Here is a 20724-nt window from a genome sequence, read left to right on the forward strand (position 1 = left end):
AGGAATTTCTTTCTTATCACGTGTTTTATCTCGCTGAGATGCTGTTTTGTAGCGTAAGCAGAACGCGTGATTGGGTGTGCATGTGCACCGCACAACAGAATGTGTCTACATGGACATGTGCAACATTGCCCTCTTTGGGAACGCGCCCCACGACATCAGGTAGAATTACTCTTTTTTTTTTTTCACTAGCTGAACTGCTTCTTTTGTTCTGCTAGCAGAAGCATTTGGGTTTTAGAGCTGCGCTGTAGTGCCCTGGCCCCCTCTCTGAAGTGCATCCATACACTTGTCAGCTGTCCAACGGTGTCTGAGTAGTCCGACTTGGAGCTTGTCTGATGGTTCCCTATCCTCCTGCAGCGGATGACCTTGAGCTGCACCAAATGATTATTTTCTCACTGGGTTTTTTCAGCAGCAGTAGGGGTAATTGAATGATTGTAAAATAGGCCACTAGGCCACTGGGGGTTAAGTGAAAACTAAAATAATGCCATCTACAGGAACATTTTTCGGTCACACTTAAGGTCACTGTCAGATAAAGGGTTAGGAAATATCAGCCTGAGATTTTAACATCACAAATGGGTTTCTGCAAGCACAGCTTGTGAGTGATGGGAGGGGGGAAAGAAGGGAGGAGAATATACAGATCCTGCTGGTGGATTTAACCTGGACTAAGTTCAGACGCCTGGATAAGATTCACTTGAGCAGTATCGATCAGAGTGGAAACACTAAGCATCTCTGTTAATCTGGCACTGTTTCACCCATGCTGTATTATTATTGTTATTAGAACCTGTGATTTACTGTGTCCAGCCTGGATCAAATTCAGCAGCTGTATTTCTCAAGATTATTTTTTCACCCTTTCTTACTGAAGTGCATTTATGGCAGAAGTTTTACACCTTTTTAAAAGAATGATGTCTCCCCCCAGTGGTGACGTGATACAGCTTCGGTTTCCAAAATCAATTAGGCCATGTGAGTCCGGGTAAATGAGTGAGCATGACAACACACTTCTATATGAAATAATATTGTGACACACAGGAAGAAGAGGATGACCCTTCATTATTAGCCACATATTTTTATAACGTTTCTCCCAGTAGAACTACCCTGTCTCTTTGAAAATCCTCTCTTGTATAGCACATCTCATGTTAATACTATTCCTTTTAACAAAATAGTTTAATGTATGCAAACAGCACTGAATTCCCACTCAATTTGCATGTTTTACTATTCGAGTAGTAATAGTTTCTAGCTGCTGATTCCCGAGTTGTACAATAAAATGCTGGGTTGGGTCCCATCACCCTGTGGCATGAGGTAATACAGCGCTTTAGACATTTTGTAGAAAAAAATCTCTTTGGATTAAGCTGTTTTCAGCTCAGAAGAGACATGTTCAAGCCCTGGTCACCTTGTAACAGAAAGCCATATGATACAAGTGCACTGGGGTGAAGAGATATTGATTTACCTTCTGTAAAATAAATGTAAAGTCAAAAGCCTGAGCGTTTTTCAGCACCTCTCCAGTACTCTGCCTGATTTGTGTGACCCCTGCTGCATGCCCCAGGTCTCACACCTTCCACTATACATCCCACACCTTTCTAATCACCCCGGAATTGCAGATTCGGATTATGAGTCGCAAAACTTGTGGCCTGTGTTCTGAGCCGCAAGTACTCCCTTATTCATCCATTTTGTGTTCCTTCCTCAAGTCCTCTATTTTTCCCCCCTCTCTCTTCGCGTTTCCATATCTGAGATGAACTCCATAAACCACTTTTCTTAACCTCCCTATGCCTTACTGTAGCCCCAAGTAGAAACAGTGCGATATTAAAAAGGATTTTAAAATAGCAGTGACACCTCAACACAGGAAACAGCAAGAAACATGATTTTGTTTATTTAAACCAGTATTTAGTGTTAATTATGCTTTCCCTTCCAATAGCGAATAACCACTCAGTGCTGAAATCGGAAGACTTGCTCAGAAAGGGTTCCATGTGGTTATTTGGTTATAATATGTCAGTGGTGCCTGTAGTTCCCATTCTGCTGATTTCATGCCAAAACAATGGGCTGTGATGGCTTGAGAATTGGCTAAAGAGTTCCCCTTCTTCTGACTATCATAAATGGATTGGAGAAAACATATTTCAGCATTTTCTTTCTGAGCTCTTTCATCATCGGAACTGTGATATAGAGTAGCTTTCTTCAGGGCTCACTGTATCACAATTGTTTGCTAAAATGAGAATATATTTTTGAAGATAAAATGTTTTCTTGTCTCTTCCAGAAGAATGCATTCTCCTTCCATTTATTTTGGGTTTCTGGTTGTACTTTTGCCCTGTCACCCACAAATATTCATTGTATGTTTCTTCCTCCTCCTCTTCTAGCCAAGGTTATAAATTAAAATTCAATTTCATTAAAATTGTAAGTAATCATTCTCTGGCTCTCATTAGTAATGATTCGGTGCAGGGGGATCCCGGCTTCTCCCACAACTGTAATTCAATTGGACTCACCAGCTCTTGTTCACAAATCGCTTGAGCTGCACTTTCTTCACAAATTTATGGCATCAGCAGTGTCCAGAGGTTGAATTACAGCTGCAGGTTTGATCAGGGACTGCATTATTCTGCATCTAATCCCTGCATTCTGACAGCAGCGGGGGGGGGACCACTGTTGTTTTACAGGAACTGTGCATTGTTCTTCTGCTTTATGTCAGGGGCTGAATTGCCTTTGGAATCGGGGAACTGTCAGCCCAAAGCTACAAGCAAACAACAAGCTCAAAATGACATGGTGTATAAATAACAAACATGGAGACAGTCAAAAGCCAGCACTCCTTCTTCTGCACTCTCCTAAATTACTGGAACGGTGATTGACCGCAGACTGTGCTCTTGCATCATCGGATGCTATCTGAATATATCGATGCTCTCTGAATATACTGAAGCTCTCTGAATGTATTGCTGAAATGTGACTCCCAGCTTTTACCCAAAATGAGGAATGTTGATATTCACTGGTGGCTGAAAGTCACTTAAACACTGATTAACTATTTCAGCCAGAGGCCATCTCCGTGCAGTCATTCACATACGAGCCTTTCCTCTCCAGCAGTGATCTGCAACCTATGGCATTCTTAGCAGAAAGGGCACGGCAGCAGATCTGGAATGGCATGCAGCCGGGCCTGTGCCATTTTCCACAGAGGTAATATGTCACCCATCAGCTGGCAGCCAGGACTTTGCCTCCTGCAAGGCAAGATGCCCCCAAACCCACTTGTCCCCACGGTTTAAACCCAGTGCAAAACAGAAGGCTTTACCCCTGCTAGAAACACGGTGTCGTTCAGCTCAGTGACGCGGGGACTCGTGGCTCTTAGGTTGGAGTTGATCTTCATTAGGACCAGGGAGGTGCACGCTCCGGACACATATAACCTCAGCTTGGAACAGGGGAAAAAATGGTGCATTGCCTTGGAAACTTTCTCCTGCTTTAATGTACCCATGTGCGTGTGCTCCACCAACACAGAGCAGATCCGTAGCTGGCACGCATCAGTGTCTGCTACTCGGTTAATTGAGCTTTACTGGTAAATCATTAATGGCAATCACTGAACATGGGGCAATAAGGTAACTTCACCAGCGTTATGCGTCTTGTGGCTTCTGCTAAATTTTCTTGTGTAGGTTTGCTTGTTTAAATAGCAAAATCTGTCATATCCTAGTTTTGCACAAATCCGGGGAGGCAAATTACAAGAGATGTGGAGCAATTCCTGCTGACTTTAATGATGGTTGTGTTTTTTAAAAACTACTTTGAGAGGAAACTGAGGGTCCTTTTATTTCGTTACGCAACCTTGCCTTTTTTCTAGGCTTTGTTGTTGGAGAGACTGACAGGAGACAGGGTGTGGGAAATGTCTGCTTTCACATGACAACTCGCAGCAACAGCGTTTGGCTACCGGATTGCAGCTTTGCGCTGAGCCGTCGAATCACCTGTTGTGTGCAGTCCCCTGTGGCTGCAGACTCCCCGCGCAGGATTCTCAGTCGCTGTGTCCCAGGTGCGTTCCAACATGTTTTCAGCGTATTTTAGTTCCTTCATTTGCTCATTTTTTATTCCTTTGCAAACTGAAATATATTTTTTCCATTCCTAATTAACTCCCTGCCACCCCGCTTGTGGTAAAACCTGATTTATTTCTCCTTCTCTGTGCTGAGAGGACAGGATACTTAATCTCCTCTGGGTGGACGCTGAAACACCGTCTGAATAAAATGCTGATCACTCATCTGGTTAGTTCCTGCCAGCTCTTCTCTGCGTTTCTGCCACCTGGGTTTTGCATCATTTGCTATCGTTTCTTTAAGTGACAGTTCCTTCCTTCTCCATTTTTGGAGACTAATAATTCCTAAATTAGCTAGTAGTCACATCTAGGTGTGCATGTGAGTGTTTATCCTTTCACAGTATCTGTAAGACCATGAATATTCACAGGCTAAAAGGGATTGTTTGGATAAATACTTTGAAAGGGTACTAAGCCATTGGCTACAATTTATTGCACTTGCTGTTCTTTTGGGGCATTTTTTTGTTGAGAAGGACCCGCTTTTTGTATTAATGTCCAGAGGAATAAAGGCGGCTTGGGATGCCCCCATTCAGGGAGCAATGAATAATCATGTTGCAGAAACAAACAAATACAGCAGCCCAATGAATTAGCATTTTGAAAGCCTCTGTGTTTGATACCCATCTGCAAAGTAAAGAATGAATACCAGATGTATGTGGACGCATGCACGCGTGTTTGCAGTGGCGAGCTCTTTCAGATGGCAGCCACTCACTGTAAGTGCCAATGTTTTCGTACATCTTGAAAATATTTGTGTAAAAATGGAAAGAGAAAAGATTGCCCATCTGCAATGTGTAGTGGAAAATTATGTGGGCAGAATGCACAACATGTGGTAAGTGAAGGGAGCCGGGTGAAGGAGGTGAAGAATCAAGATGATTCTTCTTCACACCGAAGCCTTGAGAGACCCATTTAGTGACATCTCTAATAGCGCTCCTCAGATGCGCATCCATCCTGCCTCTCCTTTGAAACCAACCTGGGCTGAGAAACTTAACAATGAATTCAGCCAGAGGGCTTGGAAGCCTGGCCTGCCGGCCCATTAATGCTCTCAGGCAAATGCTGTGGACTCTCTGCTAGTTATTCATCCTAAAGTGTAGGTGTTAAGAAATATGAGGCTGGTAAGTGGGTGACAGGCATCTGCAAGCGTCACCTCAGCAATTCAGGTTAGCAGAGAGCCTTGGAGTAGGATTGCAAAAATTGCATCATTTGTAACCTTTTCAGCACCAGACTTTAAAAAAAAAAAACAACAAAAACCTGTTACCAACAGCTTTCCTTTGGACATGAAGAGAATAACTAAAGAGAACATCTGTTTTCCCTTCAGATGTGGAACTGCAACAGCAAGCCATGCATAAATTTTATTAAGGCTCGCTAATTTCCTACGAGTTTGGGGAGCTACATGTTACCCATGGAGATATTTGGCTCTGCATCACCAGCTGAAAAGTCATTTTAAAAACAATGCAGAAAAAACGGACATAGCTTGGCAGCAAACATGTCAGGTTCTGTTCTCAAGGACCTCCATTTTCTTTGGCTTTGTTTTTGCATGATGTAGATTTGCGCCTTTTTTTTTTTTCTCTTCTTAATGTCACTCATCTTTCATCTTGTTTTCTGATGGCTTTCTATGATGTAGGTGAGTAAACGAGACAGGCGCCTGAATTGACAAAACTACTTACTGCTTGGGACTTTGCACTCAGAATCAGAGAGCCAAATGCTTTCAGGACTTAAGTCTGTTTTAAGTTGTTTCTGAGATGCCAGAGTTTTGTACACACCAAGGACACGTGCTCGAGCCAGCATGTGCCTGTTCTGTCCCTTTGCGCTGTAGGAATCTGTCTCCAGATTTAGAACTCACAAGCACGGGCTGTTGGACACAGCCCCGCTCAGATCCCACAGGCCCAGTTTCTGCGCCCTCTGAGGAAACACCTTTGACCAGAACCTCACTTTCCAATCTTTCTGTGCTCTCAGAACCAGGGCACACTGTCCCCACGTGCAATCACGACGACTTCACGCCAAGGACTCGGAGCCTGCAGGACACTTGGCAGGACGTGCCTGGAATTACGTAGATCGTGGCTCGTTGCATAAAATAAGTAGAAAAGTCACAGGCTGGGTTAAAAATATGCTTGTCTTCTCTCAATAATTAATTGTTTGGGGATTAATATGAGGTTTTGTGTTTTGAAAGTAAACTGATCCACTCGTTGGCTGGTGTGTAATGAAGGAGAACAGGCTACTGTCAAACAGTCTGAAAATAGTGAAAATTAACTACGTGAAGTGTCACGACTCACATATTTTATGTATATGAGTAATGTATCCTCTGTGGGATGGAAGATGAAAATATCACATGAAAAAGAAAAAACAGTGTCTACAAATTTAATAAAAGAAGGAGGCATACATTGCTTTGGCATAATTTGGCATTTTTACTGCTTAGTGGCAGCTGGGCTGGGTCACTGCAAAAATTCCATGTTTGTGAATTCAGAAACAGTATGAACCAAATGTTCTGCAGCCTCTGTACTTGCAGAGCTAGCAAAGGGGAAAGAAAATGTAATTAAAAATCAGAATACACTGAAGTCAAAACCAATTACAATTTGAAAGCACTCTTTGTTTATCCATTTCTCTTCCAGTCTTACCATTACAAGGATGCTCGTGGCTCTCCAGTTCTTTGGAGAACTAGGACCTAGTTTTGAAACTGGACCTAGTTTTTAACATCTTGATGTCAATAGTTAGAAGCTCAATGAGTTTAGGCAAATCTGGATCAAAAAAATGGACACACATCCCAAACAACTGTATATTAAAGCAATGTTAAAAGGGACAAGGCCAATACTGAGATACAAATTCACTAGTAAGTGGATTTTTTTTTTGAGAGATGCCTAACTACTTCAGTTTTCTTTGACTTCACAGGCATTAAGATTGCAATCACTTCCAAGATTTGCAATCTCTGAGAAAGAGTATATTACAATAGGGGTCATAAAGTCTTGCAGAAAACATCTGGCCAAGGTCTCCATACCTATAGCAAAAAAATAATATATTAGTACTGGAAGTTTCCCATATACTTAATGATGTTACTAGAAAATAGTTGATCTATTTGAATTGTTCTTGTTTCTTTCCTCCACAGGAGAACATTATTCACTTTGTCTCTCTCCACTTTTTCATTCTGCTATGGGGAGTGTGCAGAGAGAAAGCCATTGAACAAGCCATATAAAACCTCAGAATGCAATAAGCGGAATATGGTTCCTTTAACATGACAAACCTACCAGCTTTGGTAAGGGCTTCAAGTGCATATAAACTCCAGCACCTCCTCAGGCAAAGAGAGTCACAGTCTCAACAACGGAGAAGAAGCAAAAGGAGTTTAGATCATAAATCTTCTTCAGATCTACAAGCTTTGCTAGCTGAATCCACAAGAAGCAATTCAAGGGCCCCAACATCTTTAAATAAGTCAGACTAAGCCACGAGTGCTTCTGCCCTGCAGTAGCAACAGTTCGATATTTTGACTCAGTTTGCTCATCTAGCACAGTGGTCAGAAAGGAGAAGGTGGATGATTTATCAACTCAGGTGATTCCATTAGTGCATACTTTTTCTTGCTGTTGTGTCAAGATTGCCAGGTCCTTGCCTAAACTCTTAAGTTTAAATTACATTAGCACTAGCTCTCATACTGCTGCATGGTGGTAGTAGGTGTATCCTCCTTCTTGTTTATTTGCTTTCCAGTTTCACACAACAAAATAATCTTCCAGGCAGTGACAGCATCTGGTAGCGCTCAGGAAAACAACAGCCATGTCCCAGGTATGGGCAAACATTCAGTTTTGTAATACTTACAGGGTCCATTAGCTGCATTCTCAGCTGAAGTGACAGCACCTCCTTCATACTGTGCCTCCTCCACTGATGTTGATAATACACTTTCAGAGGAGAGAACACAGGTTTTAAGCTATGGGTCACAGTGGACTGGGTAAAGAATGGGCCACCATCCAGGTGGGGACTTGAGACGACTTTGGGATTAGTTAACTACAAGCTTCAAGACACTGAAATGATAGCTCTGCATCCTTTCCAGGGCTAAATCCATATATCCTCTCCATGCTTGACCCAGGTAGAAACACGTGGGGCTTGAAACAGATAGAAAGAACCGAGATCGGGCACCTCAGCCCTCCCCATGTCACAGACTTTGTGCCAGCATTCATCAGTGAGGCCATGTTCTCTTCTGGCCTTTCTGTAAGCAGAAAATGGGACTTACTGATTGGAGCTCACTATCGGTGCTTTTTCCACAGCTTCTTCATTTACCGGAGCTGCCAGATGTGACGCCCATCTGCAATAAGGTCTATCATGAGCAAACAATCCACTCGCTTCTCCAACTGCCATACTCAGCTTTAATGTTCTGCCATCCTTTTTCAGGGCCTCAGAAGTTCATGCTCCAGCCATTCCCCCATGAGCTCCCTGTCTTTCTACTCATAATTCAGTTGCTTTGTAGCCAGCAAGGGGAATGGAAATAATGTAGCCCTCATTGCCTCTTTCTTTCTACCCTCCAGTCCTCTGTTTTCTTCCATCTTTCGGTCTCCTTCTCCCGTTCTCTATATCTATGGGAGACAAAGGAAGAAGAAACAGAAGCAGCTGTACAAGTATTTCTTCATCTCAGCAGAAAGAGAACAGGAGTTATAGGAAGAAGCAGAGATGGGGAAAAGGAAAACAGAGTAGAAATAGAAAAAAAGGTAAAGCTGGAAAAGTGAGAAAGTAAAAGAAGGAAAAGAAAAATGAAAGCATTAACATTATTTTCTTTTGTATCAATATAAATTGTTTTAATTTCAGTCTAAGCCCAAAGGAGGGAGATGAACTGGAAATCCTGAAGCATGGAACTGGGCAGATAAGGAAATGGAGAAAGGGAAGGCATTGAGACTGACTACAAGCCTCTTTTAAAGCTTTTACTGAGGTGCTTACACCTATTTCTTACACTTATAACAAAACATCAGCAGAAACATCAATAGGGATCATCATGTGCATTTGTGAGGTTCTGCCCAGTCCCTCCGCAGAGCAGCAGAAGGCGTACTGCTGCAGATCCGCCATAGTAAACAAAATTCTGTTTTGCCCTGATTTTAGAACAGCTTCTGAATGATTAGATGAGGAACAACAGTGCTGCGAGGGAAAGAGGGAGGGGTGGACCTTTTCCTTTTGACAATTAGATGTGAGCTGTTGAAAGCTGCTTTCATGGATGAATGCATAGAGAACTAAGGACGTCTGGCGACTGATTTGTTTGATTAGTTTATTGTATATCATAATTTCTCTCTCACTTACTGATGAAGCAGGCCTATCGCAGGAGTTGGACTTCATAGTTGTTTGAATTCTCTGCCAAAACCCCTTAGAACCTCAGAAGTCTGAAGAGGACCTCAAGTAGGGCACTAGTGAAGCAGGAGTAACTGAGATAATCAGAAAATATCAATCTGGGCACTTCACAGTTACATAGGGTCTGATTTGCAGGCAGCTTAGCATCTGTGGATTCCAGCGGGTCCTGAGTGCTCAGCTGTTCTGAAAATCAGGCCTATAGCGTATGGGGGGTTCGGGGGTTGCTCCACCCTGGCTGGTCTGACTGGCTTCTGGTGGGGCAACGATGACATCCAGTGGGGAAACTCGTGAATTACAGCAGTATTTCATGCGTGGAATGAGCTGCTGCTGCTGTCCCAAACTACAATCGAAGGGTAAGATCCTGGAAGATCCTTCTCAGGAAAAGGTCTGTGCTGTAGTGAATGGCTCATGACAAAGAGTCTTGTGCTGCTCTCCTCCTGACTTCTGCAATACCTAAAGGTGTTTGTAAGTCTCTCTTCTTGGTAAGGAGAAAGAAATTTGCTCCTTGGGGAAGTGTTGACAACAGCATCTCACTGTGATAATACTCACATGGGATTCTCACTTCCATTAAAGGTTTTCTTTAATAGTTTTTGGGTTTGTTCTAATCTGTGAGACTCTGATCTTTTGAGACATCATAAGGCTTCTTAACATGCTTAACTTTCTATGAAATCAGTCATTTTAGTCGTTTCCCTCAGCTCTCTGCATTTGTGTCACTTGCCCCAGCGTTTGGTACAGGCCTGGGGCAGGATAAGTTATCTGAAGCTTAAACTGGATTAGCTGTTTATAGCAGGAATAACTGGAAGCACAGACAAAAGAAGTAATACAGAAAGGACCATAGAATCTCATAAAACTGCGGACCCGTGCCTATCTTTTATGATTCCATTTTGCAGCCAGAAGGCCGGGGATCCCAGCCACTGCCAGGTGATCGCATACCAGATGCTTCTGAAAATGTTTTTTTATTTCCTCCAGTACCTATATCAGGAGACCGAGGGGATTTTCTTTCAGATGTGTACTTTGCTACTTTAATCCCGGCCTCATCACCAGCCCTGCACCAGATTGCTTCAATATGCCTTACAAGCAATTACACCCCACGTCAATCAAGAAATTACATTCCCTGCAGAGAGCGAGGGCGCGTTGCAGCCGGTGGTGGCGGAGGGCAGAGGCCCCGCGCCGCCCCCCGGGCCCAGGCCGGACCTCGGCCCCCGCCATGACAGGCCGCAGCAACTCCCCGGGGCAACCAGGCCTCAGGCTGCGGCCTGCAGAGACAAAGCCTCGTACCGTTTTAAAAACAACCTTAATAAGACACTACAGGTGCTGAAGTGCCCTGACTGCATGTACTCGTTTGATGACGTCAGCGATGCCACACTTACGTCACACGTTTATGTTCCGCAGCTTGACCGCTGTGTTGCTCCGGTGTGAAACACGCCCCGCCGTTTGGTTCTTCCCCGGCACGCTACTACCACCGCCCCCCACGCTACAAACACCGCCCCCCAGTGACCGCCGCCGACTCGCTACCGACAGCCCCGGGCGGACCCCGCCGCAACCGCGCCCACTCCACGTGACGTCACACCCCGGGCGGCGGACCCGCCTTCTCCCACAACGAGGCCGAAGCCGCGCCCCCGGCGACGTCACCCCGCTCGGGGGCCCGCCCTCCCGGCTCTGATTGGTGCTTGCGCGATGAAGCTCCGCCTCCGTCCCCGCCCACACGCTGTCCCTCCCGGCGCTGCCCGCCCTGCCTTGCCTAGAGCCCTGTCGCCCGCTTACCCCCGCCCCACTTGTCGGCTCCTCCAATCGAAAGAGGGAGGCGTTGATCGACACTCCTGCCGCCCAATGAGGCGCAGCGCTAGCGGGGCGGGAGCGCTGGGCGGGCACCTCCCTCCGCAGGCGGCGGCGCTCCCTGACTGAGGGGGCCGGGGGCTCCGCCGTCCCCTCCGCGCCTCAACGGCACCGTAGGCGGCCGCCGGCTGAACCCGGGCCGAGAGGCTCGGGGGCGTCTTCCCCCCGCCCTCGCGGCGCCCCCCTGGCTGCTCGGAGAGGAGAGGAGCGGAGCGGGACGGCGGTGCCCCCTCCCCGGGCAGGGCCTGCGGGCCGCGCCCCGCCGCCGCTGCCGCTACCCCTCCCCCCGGCCGGCCAGCCTCCCTCCCCGGGCCGCACCCGCCTCCCCTCCCTCCGCAGCGTCGCCCGGCCGAGCCGGGAGAAGGGGAATGGGCGGTCCCGGCCCTTAGCCCCCGGCTGCGGCTGCTGCTCCTCCTCCTCCCGGGTCCCAGCGTCTCGGTGGCCTCCGCCCGATGCTGGCGGAGCTGGCTGGGGTCTCCGCGGCGTTGTGAGCGCTCCCGCCGTCCCGCAGCCGCCATGTCCGGCGTGGTGCGCACCCTGAGCCGCTGCCTGCTGCCGGCCGAGGCCACGGGCCGCGCCGGGGAGCAGCCGCGGCGGGAGGGCAAGGAGCGGAGCCGCGATGCGGAGCGGGAGGCGCGGCGGCGGAGCCGGGAGATCGACGCTATGTTGGCCCGGGAGAGACGGGCCGTGCGCCGCCTGGTCAAGATCCTGCTGCTGGGCGCCGGCGAGAGCGGCAAGTCCACCTTCCTCAAGCAGATGCGGATCATCCACGGCCGCGAGTTCGACCAGAAGGCGCTGCTGGAGTTCCGGGCCACCATCTACGAGAACATCCTCAAGGTGAGGGGCGGGAGGGGGGCCCGGGAGCGGCGGGGGGGGTGGGGTAGGGTGGGGGGCGGTCGGGGTTGGAGGCCGCCGCCGACAACATCCCGTAGTTTTGGGGAGTTTGGGCCGTGCCCAGAATCGCCGTCGGAAAAGGATGAGCGCTCGGCTGGGGCGGCGACGGCGGTTCTCCCCCCCCCCCCCCCTCCGCGGGGCCGCTCCGCCGCAGGTCTCGGATGCGCCGTCTCTTCGGGGAGAGGGGGTTTCCGTGGTGCAGGTGCTTCGGAAGGCGTGAACCTTTGTGCGACCGCCCGGAGGGCTGCGGGAGGCCAGGCTCTGTCCGTCTCCAGCGTTACCCGTCAGAAGGAAGGCCTGGATGAAAAAAAGGCTCAAAGGAAACTTCCCTGCAAAAGGGGATCGGCAAAAGCTTTGTGGAAACGCAGAGGAAAGAGGATATAGGTGTGGCTTGTGCTCTGGAAAAAACATTATGAGAGCATCCTCTAAGGCAGAACTGGATAAACTTCTACACTTGAAGAAATGAGGAGGAATTTCTGCGCCTCTGCTGAGTTCCCCGAGTGTCTGTACCTCGAGATGGGACAAGAAATGGGTCCCCATGTCGACGGTGTGGCTGCAAGCGGTTATTTGGTACATCTTTAGGAGCAGGGCCCTGAGAGCTGAGTAGTGTGGGATGCTAGCAAGCATAGCTCTGAAATGGAAATAACTTTGTTTTGGTACCTTTGCAAAAAAGTTTTTGTTCAACGTGTGTCTAGGCTCTATAGTGCTGGTAGTGTATTTCTCTGTTGACTGGACAATATAAAGGGTACTGATAGACCCTACAGGTAGAGCCTTTGGTCTACAGACAACTAAGGAAAATCAGCTTTGACAAATACTGTTTCTTTATGGGAAACAAGCTTTGATGCCCTTTGCAGGTAGAAATGATTCTATTTCAGAAAAATCCCTGAAGACACATAAGAATCTCACTTAAGAATGTATCTCTCTTCATCCTCATAATCTCTCTCTAAAAGAACTGCTGCTTTCCTGCCTGAGTTTTTCTGTAGGATTATCTCCGTTCTTATGTGGGCATGGATTTTTGAGGCTCTGTGAGACTTCACAGAAAATTAAAGGAAAGGGAATTGTGCAAGTCAAAGATAACAAGAGTTACTCCAAAAAAAATCTGAAAATTCAGAAGTAGAAGCTTAATATGCACTTAAGTGCACACACAATGACTCGTTTTTAAGAATTATGCTATTCCATGAAGGGCTTTTGCTTCTGTTAGTGAACAGGAAAATTGTTGACTAATTTTCTTTTCCTCTTCTTTAGTCCATTTTCAGGAGCGTGTGTGTGTATGGCAGGAGCCTGTTAACTGCAGGAAAGTTGAAGCTCAGAAGCTTTTCTTTCATTGAAGTTATGTAAGCAAAGAGAGTGTTATGAGTTTTTACGTATACACCTAGAAATAAGGACCCTTATTTTAGAGGTCTTAATGCTTATTTTGGTAATGCCAGTAATCTATTTGTTACTGTGCTGATTTAAAGTAGTAGCAGAGGCTTTTAAGGAAGTGATTTGTGAAAACTGAAAAAAATCTGAGATTCCTTCCTCTTTGTCTAGCAATACTAGTTATGCTAAAATATTGTAATGTTTTATATATGCAGAAGGTATAGAGCTTTCAGCAGTAGAATCTAGTGTGCTTTGGAAAGGAAAGTAAGTGTCTCCATCTTGTAGCGGGGGAGGTCAAGTTATGCACTTGAAACACTTGTCTGCTGGATGGCTTTGGGCAAATTTGCAGAACCTGGAGCAGAATCCCAAATCTCAAGGTAGCAGTCAGGTGTTCTGATTTCAAGACCAGTAGTTAACAACACCTGTTGGACTGTTGTCAGCAGAACACCTTTTTAAGCCTCCTAATCATCAAATTAAAACTTGGAAGTATTTTTAAAGTGAGTTAGTACGGTTCAACAGAACACCTTTTTGGCCTTGCAGTTTGTGATTTGGGAGTGTGAAGTTAGGCTACCTTTCTACATACGTGGACAGCATCTGTCAGACTCTTTTCATATTTCTCTGGATGACAGAGCTGGCTCTTGCATATATGAATACAGTTTACTCTTCACCCATAGGTTTTGGGGGATGGCTTGGGAATGGTCACTATGGAAAGAGTATGCAGGAGGAGGGAGAGCAAATGAAGAGAACTAAATGATTTTGCTGGTGGGAAGGAGGTCTGAGACTGGAGTGTGGGGAGAAGGCAGTAGATGTTCTGTTTGCTTTTGCTCATCTGAAAGAAACCTGATAACACCTTGATATTCTGCCATAATCATCAGGAAGACGTCAAATACCAAGACAGAATTACAGTGCTTTCAAAACAGACTGATGTTGTCAGTGCATTTATTTTAGGGTAGTTGTGTAATACTTTCTTGTATTAAAGTGTTCTGTAGAAACCTGTAAAATGTTTCAAGTAAACTTATTTTGCTTCTTTGACAATGTAAATTGTCAAGGGAACCTGATTGTCATTCTTTCTATAAAAAAGTGTTTAGACTACAGGTTCTTTTCACTTTTTTCAGGAAGTTCAGACTAGAGTGGTCATCCATTAAGACTAAGTGGAGCGGAGATCACTATGTATTTAACCTACAAGAAAGGATATAAGATGAATTTTTTATAATACAATACGTGGACAATGTGAAATGAAAATGATCCTCTCGAATAGCATATAAATCTGTTTGACGTCGTGAAGTACAGCTGCAGCAACCTTAGCCCCCTTTTCCACACAGTTCTCAGCATGGTCAAACAATGGTTCCGTTAAGCTTCTACAACACTGAGATCTGAGTTAGAAATGCAGTGCAAATCTCTGGGATTAAATGGTCAATTTTCATTTTCCAACCATGACTAAACTTCTCTCTGAAGGAGGAGGATTACTACTCTCTCAATAGCGCTTGATAATTCCAAAGTGCTTATTGCAGTAGTATTTAGGCGGTCTGTGCAGCTTACAGAGAATGAACTGATTCAGAGAACAGAACCTGAAACGTCTTTGAAAATAACGGTGCTAAGTATGAATTGATGTTAGTGTCAGCTTCCGCTTTATTTTGAGTTTTCAGCTTCTTGCTTTTCTGATATCTTCTTAATGCTGAGTTCTTTCCTTACCCTGTTCTGTTTCTCATCCCCCACTTCGGGAAACCCTAGTTACAAACAAAATGCTGAAACGAAATAAATCTATGATACAGAATTTACTTTTCCATTTAGTACGGGTGATGGTTCAGGGCCTTGCTAGCTTTTTCTGGCATTTGTGGGACGGTCTTCAAATACATTAGTTTTGCTTTGGTTTAAGGTAAATAGTCATCGGTTAACTAGGGTTTTGCTTGTTAATCGAGGCTAAGTTTCAAAGTAACTTTTTGGAACTTTTTGATGACTGAAGTGAAAAGCAGTAGTGTTAATGTTCTGGTCTGAGTACACAGGCTTCATGACTTCAGCACACCCACCTGGAAAAGGAAAGTGGACAGGACAGGGCTAGCTCCTGCAGCATGACTTTTAAGGCGACGTTTGGATATATGGAGGAACTTGGAAAACTTTTGTGTACCTGAAGTTTCAAATCTAAGAAATGGCTGGTGGTGTTACATGAATGTTTTGATGCCTTCCAATTGTAGCTGAAGGATACCTTCCAAAACAGATGGGTTGGCCTTGCTACTCTACTTGATTCCTTTGATAACATAAGAGCCATGATTCATTAACCGTTCCTTGTCTAAATGTTTTGGGTTTTTTTTTGTTGTTGTTTCAAGTATGAAAATATGCTGCTTGGAAAAAAAAAAAATTAGCTCCATAGGAAAATAAAGTAATCTACAAGCACCAGAGCGGGACTCGCACCAGCTTGTTTGGGAGATTTCAATCAGAAGAGAGAAAAATATTTAGCTTTTAAAAGCCTGAAGTGTAATCTGTTGAGTTTTTTGGTAATGTTAGTTTCCATTTTGGAAGTGTGAAGACCAGCTCAAAGATTTATACATCCATGAGTGTTTTCTTGTTGTCTGTGGCCTCAATTGTGGTGATTGACAAAGCCATTGAAAAGCCTGGAATTATGAAGGAAGGGAAGCAATGTGTAACTTCATTTGTGGGCTCTGAGTAGGGGAGGGGGAAAACAACCAAAGATTTTGAACATGAAAATTCCCTAAGGATAAGTCTTTGGGACTTTTGAGTGCAGTTGCAATACATGTGGGCATACCCGAGAGCATTTCTCCTCAATGGCTTGAATATGAGTGACAGTGAAGTGGGCAAAATGAAATGGACTTCAGCACAGGCTACTGAAGAACAACTTTGGACTTCTGCAACCAATACTAAGCCCGGAGTGCTGCCACTTTGTTGTTGCGGGAGCGCTGTATACCTTGACTGGGCTGATGTTGTGTTTAGGGTCTCTCACTAGAAAGCAGTTGTGCTTTGCCTCATTGAAAAACAAAACGAGAACACTTGCTTGCAACTTGCGGCTTTCAGTCAGGTACAGGTATAAACTCTGGGAAATAGGAAAAGAATATTCCTCAGTTTGGTTGGGAGCTACACTTTAGGTGACCAAATTACCTAGTCGTTTATTACACAAACATATTTCTTCTAATATGCTACAAATGCAGGGGGAATACAGCTTTCCATTATGTCAACTGTTGACTTGACTCCATGTTTCCTTGGGTTTACGTGCAAATGAATTCGGTAACTTGTTAGGAGGTGATGATTGTGACACACAATCTGTTACTTCAGAGTTGGGATCTAGCTGTACTTGAGTGGTTTGTCGTGGGACAGTGTCAATCTCATTCCTGCTGGCACAGCCTCTTTTGAACGGAATGACAAGGAGAATACTCTGTAGGAACTGTGGCTAATTAGGAACTTTTCTGTTACGTTTAATACACAGGTGCTAAAGTTCTGTGATAGAACTAGTATTTGAATCTGATTATCTTTGCTTTGTGCTTTTACTGTTTAGTGGTTATTTTAATATGAAAACTAATATTCACAAAATTATGTAGAAAAGAAAAAAAAAAAAAAACAAAAAAAACAAACAAAAAACAACATTGAGTCTTGTTGGTCTTCCTGTTTCAGATTCATTTAATCAATAAAACTCTTACCAGCTTCCAGTTGATGTATTTTCTGTCTTAAATATAAATTTCATCAACTCTGGTGGTCTCTCTGCATGTGCAGTGTCTCGTGGTTGGGTGAGGAGAGAGCAATCTGTCGTCATCATGGTGGATAGCGCAAGACAAGTAATGGTCAATAGTAAGTGATAAATATTCGTTGTTGTTCCAAAATACAGCTCTCAATGCTCTTGTGATGTAGTCATTAGTATTGCAGAACATGAGTTAGTCCCTGGAGACTGTAGACACATACTTTGATGTTTTCCAGACAAAAGTTTAGTCACTTGAGTGACCAAATTTGGGAGCTTACATTATATTCTATTGGTCGAGTGTACATATAATTTTATAATTAACTTGGAAACAGCATTGGCAAAGATATTAGCAAACTGTGCTACTAACAGTGTTTACAAGAAGACTTTGGAGCAAAGGCAAGCTAGTACACATTGTTTGAAAAAAGTGAGTTCAATACAAATTACGACAAGAGAAAAAGCTAGAAAGAATCAGAAGCTGTAGAGTTCCCCAATTAGTTTCCTTCATTGCATGGGTGGTGTTTTCCCTCGTGGGGGTGAGGAACTGGCCTTGTCCTGGTGTTGGAGACCCTTTCCTTCTGTCGGCGCACATCTGTTGGGTACTGTGGCAGTGTATTTGAGGGCAGCATGACAGGTTTTTGCCAAACCTGATGGGTATACTCTTGTAACTGCAGATGCTACTTCCGCTCCAATGAAAGCACAAACTCATTATGAACCAGATATTAGTGTGATGGTCTCAGGAAAAGGAGAAACATGTTAATGTAATTTTGAAAGCATTAACTCATTTTTAAGGTCCTGAACCAGTTGCCACCTCTGAGGCTGTCATCTCTCTACTTTGTGCCTAGTTGCAAGTAAAGTTTGCAGTGAGTATTTTTCTTCTGCATTTTGCTGGATTCAGTCAAAGACAAGGACTCTTTTCAGAGTTTCCAGACAAGCAGACATCACTGCTGCTCCCAATTCAGAGATTCAGTGGCTAATCCAAATGTTTCTTAATGTTTGTGTTCTTGTGGACTAAGTAAATGACACTTCCCCTTTGTTCCCATTTTTTATTTGTATATTTGGCTGGAAGGTAGGTCATCTTTACTGTTTACCTTCCTCTCACCTGGGTGGCACTGGAATATGTGAATGGTGAAAATACGTGCATAGCTGTTGAGCCTTTTTGTTGCCTAACTGGGCTAACTGGTGCTCCTCCCACCCCTGCCCTTGTGTCTGTCTCGCCTTACATCAAACTAATAAAGGCAGTGGAAACCACTTTTTGTATAAAATGACTGTGGTTTTGGTGGTGTTTGCTCACTGGATTGGCTCGTGGGCTCAGGCGAGTGACAAATCTATCGGGCAGGAGAGGGTGGAACTGCACTCCAAGGGAAGATGCCCCCTTTGGTGGAACCTGGTGGTTAGACTGGCTGCTCTGTAATAGCAAACCTTACCCTTAGTGATACTGGGTTCTTGGCTGCTGCTTGGCTATAGCAGTCCAAGGACATAGATCAAATAAAACCACCATTAATGCTTTTACGATAGCGTGCTGTAAAAATCCGATTGTCTTGCTATTACTTTGTTAGTAGTAGATCACCTTCTTCCCAGTGTTCCAGATGGCAATTTAAAAACAGCGCACACTACTATATTTGCAAACTCTGACAGCTTTATTTTTACAAATTGTATTCAAAACTGTCTTTTTTAGAAGGCTAAGAGATGTTTTCTAAAAATACACGTAGGTTACATTTTATCATCTTTCTTTACTTGCCAGTAAGTGTTGCTGCTGAAAGGTCCAGTCCCATCTAAGGCTGTGTGATTCAGCTTTCTCGGTCTTGTATTGGCACCAGCGATCATAGAGCTGTTTCAGTTTTTTGGTACAGTTAAACTTGCCAGTCCAGCTGGACCTGTGTTCATGTAGCTGCATCGCTTTGTGCTGTTCCAGTGGCATAAAGGGTGTATCAGAAATATCTTGCCGGGGTGGGAGCACTCCTTTTGGCATTAGCTCAGATTTATATTGGTCTCTGTGAATTGTGATCCCCAGACTTTGCCAGTTCCTTGTCAACAACAATGAGGAAAAACGCACAGTAGGAAACACATTTGAATCTCCCTGTTGCCTGCAATGTTTGTGTTGGTTTACAGCCGTAGAAGACAGTATTGCCTATTGGCTGTCACTTGGAGTCCCCTGATCAAGTCTTCAGTGGTGATCAGCACTCACAACAATTTCAGTAAGTGATATAGGTACTGGATATCTAGGGCTTTGGTATGAGGTTGAGCAATTTATTAATAGTAAAAGCTTAAAAAGTAGTTGCTGCAGTATTTCATGTGTAACAGTGACTCTGTTGTCTGTGTTCTCATACCCGGTAGCAGTTCCTTAAAATTATTTTGAGAAAATGCACTGTAGGAGACTTTTCAATTTGTATACAAACTCTAAGTAGCTTTGCAAGTTCTCTCTAGACACTTCACTAGAATAATCAAATCTTTTGATCACTTGACTGTTGGTTTACGCATGGAAGAATCTGCCCTTGCTTATGAGCAAGTGCCCCCCAACCCTATTATTTCCATTGTGTGTTTGGTGCTTAACTGTGGTGTGTTCTCTCAGCTTATGAGTCGGTTTTAGGGTAATGAATCCTTCAAATACTGGAGTATGTGAATAATTTAAAATGGGAATGGTGTATTATATGTAGTAGAGTAACTACTGATGTAAGATGTTCTTAAGTCAAGCTGCTCCTCAAATACTGCAACACCTCTTTTCATGTATTGGCAAGCTTCACTGGCTTCAAATGGCATTGGCTGGTGATAACCTTTCTAGTAATTCCCACAAAATCATTTAAGTAATTATTACTTAAAAATGCAAGACAACCTGGATATTTTTCAAAGCTAGAGCGCTTTCAAAAGTAAAGGAGGCAAAATATATTTGAGCCAGTCCTAGTAACGAGCATTTGTGCAAATGCTCATAAAACCTTCATCCTGCTGCTGAGTAGCAAACATTCTACTTAGTGCTGAACAGCTGTGCTCTGTCAGGCCCAGGGTCGAGCGCTTTGTCTCCGACATGAAAAAAAAAAACCAACCAGAAACGGGTACAAGAACAAGGCAACGGCATACTTTGGGACACTCTTCCAGTTGTTGGCAGCCTTTCGTTTCGGAAACTTCTTGAACCAGGAGTTGCATCTGGAATGTAGTCAAATAGTCCTTTTTGGACCTTTCTTCCATCGATTTGTCTCGATTGCTTTTTGAGTCCATTTATACTTTGGGCCAACATCCTATGTCAATGAGTTTCTCTCATGGGGTGGGGGGGTGTGTGTATAGGAAAAACCCTTCTTTTAGTTCAACCTTCTGTTTGATAACTGTTGCTGTGCCACTCGTGTAGCAAAGGGCGGGGAAATAACAGTCTTTTTCTACTCCCCTTCTCCAAGTGGTTTGTAATTTCTGTGAATTTTTGATAAACCATGCCTTAGTTATCTTTTTTTCTAATCTGTGGATTTCTAGATCTCTTTAGTGTTTTCTTCTGTGTAAGATACAATACTTTGTGAGTTAGATCACGTCACACTCTTGTTACACCTTTTCTGGTTCTACCCTATCTCCATTCACATTTTGTGTGTGCCAGGGATTTATATAGTGGCTTGAGTATGTTAAAATTATTAGGAAA

The 20724-nt window shown here is 44.4% G+C and overlaps 1 protein-coding gene across 1 annotated transcript in view; it reads left to right on the forward strand.

Moving 5' to 3' along the window:
* The first annotated feature begins 11606 nt into the window (after positions 1-11606).
* The window catches only part of GNA12 (G protein subunit alpha 12), a 37932-nt gene continuing 28814 nt past the window's right edge, over positions 11607-20724 (forward strand). The window contains exon 1 of the mRNA XM_082490691.1: positions 11607-12007. Coding sequence (XP_082346817.1) covers positions 11687-12007 — 321 coding nt within the window. The 5' untranslated portion in view covers positions 11607-11686. The remainder of the gene's footprint in view (positions 12008-20724) is intronic.

Source organism: Vanellus vanellus (assembly GCF_965231255.1).
Source record: "Vanellus vanellus genome assembly, chromosome: 14".
Classification (NCBI taxonomy): domain Eukaryota; kingdom Metazoa; phylum Chordata; class Aves; order Charadriiformes; family Charadriidae; genus Vanellus; species Vanellus vanellus.